Here is a 9,407-nt window from a genome sequence, read left to right as displayed (position 1 = left end):
ATTAGAAGCTGTGGTGTTAATCTCAGACTCCTAACCATATCAGCCCCAATTTCCGCTCTCTTCTTGCAAATCAACCCTGTTCTTTCTTAGTGCTCCGTTCTCAGCACCCTTAATACCACTCAAACCAGTGGTTCCACTTAAATGATGCCGGTATTTTGCAGGCATTTCCATGTTTCACTCCCCTTCTACAACTGCATCTCTTCCTAAGAAGCAGATCTTCCAGTTAACATAGGCACAAATCAGCTTGTGGGATGCCAGCAGCAATGGAAAGATTTGCTGGAAACTGCAATGGTCCCTCAGAAATCCAGAGACCTTTGTTGATGGCTACAACATGCCAGAAACCTTGCTCTTGGTGCGTAGGATCCTTGTAGTAATTTTTAATATTGCAGGTAACTTCTGAAATGCCACGTGGACACGGAGAGGTTCCCAGAAATCTGTGCTCATGGGCTGTGCAGCTCCCATGAGTCGGCTACTACTTCCCAACTTTCCATGTTGTCTCAGATCACCTTTGTTATTGACCATCCATTTAAAAAATCCAAGCCAGTGCTTGCGTGCAGGTCTTTGGGAAGCATTGTAACACATTTCTTGCTGCAGTTGCTACCTTGGATGAAACCACTCTTGATGAAACTCTGCTGCTGTCAGAGGATTTACACAGAAATTATTTTAGCCTACAGATCTATTGCAATTCCCTCACAAATTAAAGGGTAGAAGCTACCCTGTGTTGGGTCAGGCACAAAAACATTTAGGATCACCTCCAGGTGGCCTAGCAACAGGGTGTTTTCTTCTGGATGCTTCATTTCGTGCTTCAGAATTTCAGGCTTTGTTTTTGAGACCATAAATTTCACAGAGGAGAAATTAACCTTTGAGATTCACCAGTGCTTTGAGATCTCCCTGCAACTGGCTCCGTAGTCACTTTTGGCCAACCTAAACACAAGCTGCCAGCGTGAAACAGTCCTGCCCTCTCTCACCTCTGGCTTCACATTGCCATCTCCACATCAGGGAACCGAGCGCCAAAAACCAAAGGCAGACTCCTTCCCCGCGCCTCCATCAGCTGCCAGCTGGGTCACAGGGCTGAGCTGGTTCAGTACCCAACCACCGGCATGGCCCAAAGGAGGCAGCAAGAATGTGCAGAGAGGGATCACGACCTGCAGGAGCAGCTTGAATAGATGTCGTTTTAAAGCAATCAGGCAATTGCAGCCTTAGTCTGCACATAAAAAAATCTTGAATTACTAGATTTGTTTTGGTGAAGTACTTAATTTTCACAGGTGATGTTTCAAGACATTGCTATTCACTACTGCACTGCTTATCAGAGATTATGGCAGTGAAAGAGGTGACCATGTTTTCAAGTTTTACATAATGTGAGAAAGTATTTTCAGAGAAAGAATGTTATCATATCCTTTTTTCTCCAGAAACTACCATTGCCAAATCTCCATTCTAGCCTCTTTTTTTGGACTTTTCTGTAAGAAGTCTCTTTCTGTAAACTGTCCTTCAAGCAAGTTTGTTATAAACATGCATCATCAGAAAATCCAGGCCATCACTGCTTGTGTGAGTGCACAGTTTATACAGCTGATGAAAGAAATTATGGTTTATGTGTATATATATATGTATTCAGAATTCGTTTTTCACACGTGTACTTGAATGTTCACTTACAAATTTGGTGCTTTGGTGAACGTTCCCATCAGCAGCTTATTGTCAAAACATTTGCAGAAAATCAAGCATCGAAACAGGTATGAACACAAGCAAAGTGAATACATTTAATAATTAGAGAAATCCTTTGTATCCCAAAGTGACTTTTTGCACTAGTGTCAGGATGCACTGAATATAGAAAACCACAATACAGGATGATGTTCCCAAGCTACAGCAAGGCTATTTTGTGCTACCCTAACATAATAGAGCCTCAGATGGCTATTTTCTTTTACAACAGTAAGAAGAGGTTTCCCATCCTAGGGGAGTTTCAGGATTTCAAAATCGAAAGAGCAAAATCTTGTACTCTAATCCACCAGAGAGCCAACATGAACATTTTTTTAAATGTTTTATTTCAACTGTGGCCCTTTTTCATTCAAATATCTTAGTATAATTAACTTTAAGATCTATCAGAAAAATGGTTTCACAGGACAGTTTTCACACTGAAATTGCTAACCAATGATTTCTCAACAACTTTCAAAAAACCTCCCCCTAAAGTTTTGAAGATGAGAAATCTATCAGCTAACCCATTTTCAGTCAATCAAAAGAGAGTCCGCAAGAACTTTTTGTTTTCCACCAGTCTGTATTCTCTGATAGGAAACGTACTGATCAGTAAACTCCTGACTGACTCTGTTCTATGTCATTACCATGACCGTCTTCCATCATCGTAACAGAAGAACCATGAGCATGCCAGATGTGCGTGGCTGAATCATGCTCTCTTTGCAACACTCCACATGTGCAACTTCATAAGAGTTGCTGCAAGTTGCCTTACACAATCTCTGAGGCTGATGTAACATACATCGTGGATGCCATCGCTTTCCATAGTACCAGAAGACAGAACGGCTTCTGACAAAGCCAGTGCAAAGCCATCTTTGATCTACAGCCATGGCCACAGATGTCCAGTTTGCACAGATACAAGAAACTTCTAAGAAAAACCTAGCAGATCTGGGGAGGTCACAAGCAAACACACTTGTGAGTCTTCTAGCTGCTGTGTGGAAACAAAGATTACAGAATCGGAGAAACTGGAATAAGCTTCTGAAGGCCATCTGAACCAACCACCCACTCAAAGCCAGAATATCACCAGCTCTAAATCAAATCATCCATGGCTTTGTTTGGCTGAGTCTTGAAAACCTCCAAGGATCATGATTCCACAACTCTTTCAAATAATGTATTTCAGTGCTGTACTATTGTCCTACTGAAGAAATTTTGCTGATGTCCAGCTTCAGTTTCCCAAGGTGCAAAGTGTGGCCCTTGCCCTCAAATTTGCCCTCAGTTTCCAGTACTCACAGTAAGTTCCCAGTTTGTATTATTGCATGAGATTATTCTGCTCCAGGTACCAAGCTTCGCACACCTTACTGAATGTCTTAAGGTCCAATACACAACCATTTCAAGATCCCTCTAGACTGAAGCCCTGTTGTTCAGTGTCCTAATTATTTCCTCTAATTTAGCATCACGCATAAGTTGTCTGAAGGTGCATTCCCACTGATCAGAATGAAAATGTTGAAAAATATCAGCCCCAGTATCAAACCACGGTACACAACTACTAACCAGCCACCAAACAGCTGTCAGGCTGTTGATCAAATGGTCGTCCTTCAAACCAGGCAGTTTTCAACTGATCTAAGTCTATTGATCTAGCCTATACTTCGTCAGCTTCTGGATAAAAATGCTACGCTGTCAAAAATCTTTACTAAAGACAAGATATATGGCATCCATTGCTCTCCCTTCCTCTTCTTAGCCAGCCATTCCACCATAAAAAGCAACCAGATTGGTCAAGCATGATTTACCATTGGTAAATAAATCCATCCTCACTCTTCTTTGTCAGTACCTTCTTGTCATTTGCATGTTTGGATTCCAAGAGCGTGTGCCCCATGAAGAGCATACCTGAGCTTCAGTTGCAGTGGCAAGGCCAACATCACACAACGTGTAAATTTATTCACAGATATCCAGATATTGGGGTATGACACTATTGCAAGCGCAGCAGTGTAGGTGTAAGTCAGGTTAGCCCAGACCCTACAAACAGTCTGGCCACAGCAGCACAACCCATAGCTTTACTGACCAAGCTTATGTTGGGGCTTATAGCCATGGTGAAACAAGACTGCCATAGTAAATCTGTCATCAGTACCAAAGATGGCCAGTCACTGCAGAAAATACACCCCAGTTCTTTCCAATAGATTTATTTCACAGGCCATTCAGACCAAGTTGTAGATGTCTCCTGGGTGAGTGCACTGGCACCCCCAGTTTCAAGACAACAGTCAAAGTCAAGGCATTCCCTGAATAGGGTCTGGAGCACCATTACCGAGGTGAAAGTGTGGTCTAGCTTCAACAGAAGTTTATAGCCTTCTATAAAAGCATATCTTTTCCTATTACTACCGGTAGCAGATCCGACAGCTGTTATCTCTCTACTTATACTTTAAGCTTCCTAATTCTAACATATGATGGCACTTCACTTCCAATATCCAATTGACATTCTTTTGATGTATCTTTTGGGCTAGTGCCTAAGCACATTTGCAAATAGTTTAGTGCTCAATTTAAGGCTGAATATATTCCCAGAATTCCTTTGGCAATCAATTATTTATTACTTACAAGTGTTAAGATCAAAAAGAAAAGAAATAGAAGTATATTTCACACTGACAGGAGGTCCGTGGGGATTACAGAAAACAGAAACTTTAATGCTAAATCTGTGTAAAAAGGGTAAAATGGGGATTCCCTAGTCAGTTTAAAAAAATAAAAAAGAAAAAAAGGGAAATGGCCTGGATTATACAGTTATTCTTCTTCGGCTTTATCTCATGGTTAGAAATGCATGCTTGAACTGTACCGTTAGTTCTCTGTACCACAGGGACAAATTCTGGTTTGCTTTCGCCAAGGAATACCAGTTAGCTTAGACTCGGTGCCAGCTATCTGGATGCATCTTTTATCAGCATACCCAGGGTCAGGGTGGCATACCTAGCTAATTAATTAAAATACTGATTCGTTCCTATTGACAGGCCTAGCATTTGTGTTAATTTTTCAGCAAGGTCACACTGCCTGCATGGCTTCTTTGTTATGTTTGTAAAAGCTGGGGCTTGTAAGGGCATCAACATTCAAGCAAAGGGGAACTCGCAAGAGTAGAATTTAGAAAAACCATTCATACTTCAGTGAACAGCTCTGTAGAAGGTGGAGAACATTTTCACAAGCATGTTTTTACTGGGGCAAAATTTGCATTACTCCTGTCAGTGGCGTACGAGCAGTGATGGAGGTTCGCAAGGTCAAACACAAGACCTCTCCCTCCGAGGGCTGTAGGTCAGAGCTCAAGTACTCAGAACGAAACTTCATCTGTAGCCACCGCTAGCTATGAAGGTGTCTTTACAAATCACGTGCTCTTCTCTGTAAGCCTTTGTGTATTTATTTATGTATTTATTTATTGCTAACCTTCAACTGTGCCCCAAAGTCAAGCAAGAAAATACTTCTGGCCAGGTCACCAATACAAAACCAGTCCATATCAATATGGTACAAACAAACAAGGAGTAATTCCAACTCAGGAATACAAGCTGATAAAAGGCAACCTACAGAAATAAGAAATTTAGACATAAATACAAGTGAATGGCTACACAGAGCAAGTTTATTCCTGATGTAACTCTGCAAGCTGAAACATAAAGCAGAATATCCAGCAACCAGCTATGAAACTTTATCAAAGATGCCAGAACTTAGTAATGCCCTGGGCTGTTTTTTTCATGGCTAGCAGTCCATCTACCAATGGACTAAATTCTTTTCTCCTTTTTTTCCAGGTTACACAGCAAATCTATCACTTTCCCTGAGGTCAGTGAAATTATAACACCCTTGTAATTTAAGTTACTTATTTCTCAAGTAAACAGATAAATTAGACTGCCATAAAACTGAGATGCATCTAAAGAAAGTGGCAGCTCTCCAGGTGAAAAGAATCAGCCATCTGCTCTAAGAAAATCTAATAAACCCCAGTGACAGATCACTTCGCTCATTGAGAGGAACTTGGAACAGTGGGGCCGTAATCAGCTGCATGAAACTAGAGGAATCACACAACAGAGAGGTTGCAAATAATCTGACAGGCAGTTCACATGCAGGTTCAACATCTAGCTTAAGTCTTAATTTTTACCATTGTTGTTGTTGTTAGTGGTAGTACTAGTATTAATAGCAATAGTAGTAGTCGTAGTTGTCCTTGCTGAGGTCTACGTCCAACTTTGAGATGGTCTTTAGCTGGTAAACCTTCTGGATTTTGAGCATTACTACACTAAGGGGTAGGTAAGACAGAACTAGAAAACAAGACCTTTCTATGTTGTTTCTTGGAGTGATTCTTCTGTTTAATGAGTTTTCGGGTAGTCAGTTGTCACGTTTGGAGCGAAGGTATTTAAGAGACTAGAGGTTAATTAGAAAAACAACAGCTGACTTTACTGAAGGAGTTTAATTCAACTATACGAACAGAGACAAACTGTTTTCAGCCTAGAAGATCTGTTTGGAGCTGGTTTGTGCTGGTATGTCACCCACACAAATCTTGTGAGGGAACATTAAGTGACAAGACACTCAAAATGATGAAGCTTATGTTGGAACAAAATCTCTATGGCTGAAAAAAAAATGCTTAAAGGAGGAAACATTTACATTCCAGTTTCTAATTTAGCTATTACTTAATTAAATATAAAAGTTTGATGTATTTTTTGCAAACATCTTCACACAATCTGAATTTCTTGTCACCACATTGGTTTTCTTCATGCTTTTCCCGTTTGTTTAAGCTCTTACTTCAGGCCTTGTTCCAGGATAGGGTTTTAATTCTTTAGACTGGCTCTGTATTGTAGACCAACTGGCAATTTAAAGTTAGGACTTTGCTGCTTAAAAAAAAAAAAAAAAAAAAAAAAAAGAAATGTTTCTATAAACGGTACACTCGGTTCTCTGCAGCCCTGGGGCACCTGGGCTAGTCTTTCCTTCCCCAGAACCCAGCCCAGTTTTCTTCTGTTGGCTGAAATTAGCAATGATGAACATATGAATGAGCAAATACCCCCCCCAAAATAATAAAAAATCCTTTTGCTCAGGGCTGCAACTCCACTTAAAATACCTCCCCCTCTTGCACTGTCATTTTCTCTGCCTGTGATGAAGGTCTTAAACATGTGCAGTGGAAAACAGCACCTCAGTGTGCAAGGTGCTCAAAATCAAGATTGGGAAAGAGGAATTTTCTCCACAATACACATTTCTTAAAGGCGGAGATGCATACCCCTAGAGTCTGATCTTTCTGCTGTGAGGAAAGTCATTGCTCTGTCTGCTGAATTGCTACATAAACAGTGCCTGTGGCTCAGGGGGCACCCTCAGGCTCCCCACATGCCAAACAAAGGAAGACTAATTTTCAGCCTGTAGAAACAGGAGTGCTGGGGCATAGAGTCCCTGGGTACTGAGCTACTTATAGCTATACTGCATTAAGGAGGATTCTGCACTAAGGAGGTTTCTGCTATTTAGGAAGGAAGAGTAAGGAGCGGGTGGGATTCTGTACTCTTGGATCACACGGTATCACTCAGAAACACTGCTGAGAAATATGAAAGTAAGTGATGCTGACTGCCAAAGTGCAGAGGGCAGGGATTTAGAGAGACAAAGATCTCCATAAGGCTGGTTTGTGGTTAAAGTTTGAAGTGTGCATCATTGCCAAAATGTAGCTTTTGATCTGCAAAGAAGTGGTAGTACTGACAAATAAATGAAAAAAGCGCAATATGAGTCCTTATTACGGCAGAGTGCTGTCAAAGTAAGTATCCATTTTCTAACTTCATCATGCCAGCCACACTGTATGGAGCAAATGAATGCAAAGGTAACACATGAGAGAGGTGGTTATGGCAATCTGCCTATCAAGGTGACCAATGTATTTGATTTACACATCTCTGTTACCTACTAAATATGTCACACAATTAAATAACCATTTTTTTTACTGCTCAGGTGAATTGAATGTTTTTGCCCTCTCTTTCTTGAATCTTTGTTGCTTGATCTCCATTGAACTGTGATACTTCATCTTGCATTAGATTGTAATACCGAAACAGTGTTCACCCATGCAGTGGAAGAGCTCCCGTAGGACCCTACTGGGATACAGGCAGTGGTAAGTGATGGAGGTAGGAGGGGGTTTCAGTCAACTGGCATTTATGTGTGCTGTATATTTTATGCCTCTGAATTCCAGTAGCAATCACTTTTTAAAAATTAGTGCAACGGCTTTAATTAAAGGAGAACAGCAATGAAGAGCCTATAATTAAAACAAACAACAAAATCATGTGGTTGACGCAGTGAGTAGTGTCTTTGTCATAAGTCACAGCGAGTCCCACTCTACTCTTGGGTTAGGTTCAATTGTCAGTCAGCTTCAAGGGCAATCACTTTTAATTAATGAGTCTTTTGAACTGTTCCAGGGAACATGGCCCAGACCTCTAAGGTACTATAACAATAGTCAGACACGCAGCTCTTAAGGTTGTCTCTCCCTTACGTTGGCTTCTTCCAAAATGCAAGGCAGAAACTTCCTTCAATAAAATTCAACCAACAGTACTGTAGTTGCATTTTTGTGCCATGTGCTCCCCGCCGCAGCCATCCAAGTCCTTCTCACTAGCAAACAACCTTCCATGCTCTTGATAATTTTGCATATGTATCCATACACAGGGAAGAAGAAAGGCTACTACAGCTGTCTGGAGACACCATCCCTTTTCTGTACTTTAATGAGCAGTATTAGAACGTGACACTAAAAGGACTGGTTTGAGTTGGATGAAGTCTGACTGACCTTGCGGAGGCATGTGGCATCCACCTTGAGCTGGAGTCAGGTGGCAACAACAGGCCGTTTTGAACAGAAGGAGCAGTGTATTTGGGGCTGAAAGAGGGTTGAAAGAGTAAACAAAGCCACTGCCTTGCATCTGAGGTCAGATTTTTCTCATTTGTGGTGTATTCAGGACAAAGATAGGAAAAACTCTTTTTCTATAGACAAACATGATTTCTTTGAAGAAATAAAGAACTCCACCAGGACTTTCTCCTCCTAACTGTAAGAACGTGCAGTATCACCAATAACCTCGCTAAACCTGAAGGGATGATATCGTTACTGCTCTTTGATGTGCAGATAGGGGGAGTTGCTATTCTTACCTTACTGTTTTTTGCATTTAGCCTATGGAAAACACAAACAGGTTCTCCACGTTCTCCAGCGCTTGCCTCCCTCGCTGCCTCGGGTGGCACAACCGCAGCGGATGGGCCGTGGTCCTCAGGAGGAGCAGGCCCTGCCGCCGGCCATGGGCACGCAGCTGCCCACGAGGGACTCGCCGGGCGGTCGGCTCCTGCCCTGGAGCGTTGCGAGCCTGGTTCATTCAGGGCATGTGTGTAAGATATTCTAGACCCCTTTTAATCTGAGCCATAATTGATAGCTGGCTTGTGCAAAGAGCAATTTCGCAGGCGTCAAAGAGTTTAATCACAGCTGCACAGATGAGCATCCCTTGAGTCACGTCGGCCTCAGAGAGGAGCGTCCCTTGAATCATGTCAACCCAGCCACCTGCCCCCGTTTCATCAGGAGCAGAAAAAAACCCCCACCCAAACCAACAACCTATAAAAAGACGGGCCTTTTAAAAAAAAAAAACAAACAAACCAAACACCCACCTCCCTACAGTGACCAGTCCCTCGGGAATCCCGAGGCGGGACTCGAACCCGCAACCCAGAGCAGGCGGGCTCCACCCCACCCTCCCCGGGGGCCGACCCACGCATGCGCAGAGCCGCCGGCCGAG

The 9,407-nt window shown here is 42.3% G+C and overlaps 1 protein-coding gene across 1 annotated transcript in view; it reads left to right on the top strand.

Annotated features, from left to right (window-relative positions):
* Positions 1–7,385: 7,385 nt before the first annotated feature.
* The window catches only part of XRCC2 (X-ray repair cross complementing 2), a 13,810-nt gene continuing 11,788 nt past the window's right edge, over positions 7,386–9,407 (top strand). Inside the window, exons 1-3 of the mRNA XM_009644107.2 lie at positions 7,386–7,417; positions 7,722–7,762; positions 8,800–9,005. Of these exons, the coding sequence (XP_009642402.1) occupies positions 7,386–7,417; positions 7,722–7,762; positions 8,800–9,005 (279 nt within the window). The remainder of the gene's footprint in view (positions 7,418–7,721; positions 7,763–8,799; positions 9,006–9,407) is intronic.

This window comes from Egretta garzetta, unplaced genomic scaffold (genome assembly GCF_000687185.1).
Source record: "Egretta garzetta isolate BGI_Z169 unplaced genomic scaffold, ASM68718v1 scaffold117, whole genome shotgun sequence".
Lineage (NCBI taxonomy): Eukaryota > Metazoa > Chordata > Aves > Pelecaniformes > Ardeidae > Egretta > Egretta garzetta.
The sequence above is the reverse complement of the archived record's forward strand: the minus strand, read 5'-3'. Positions and strand labels throughout refer to the sequence as shown.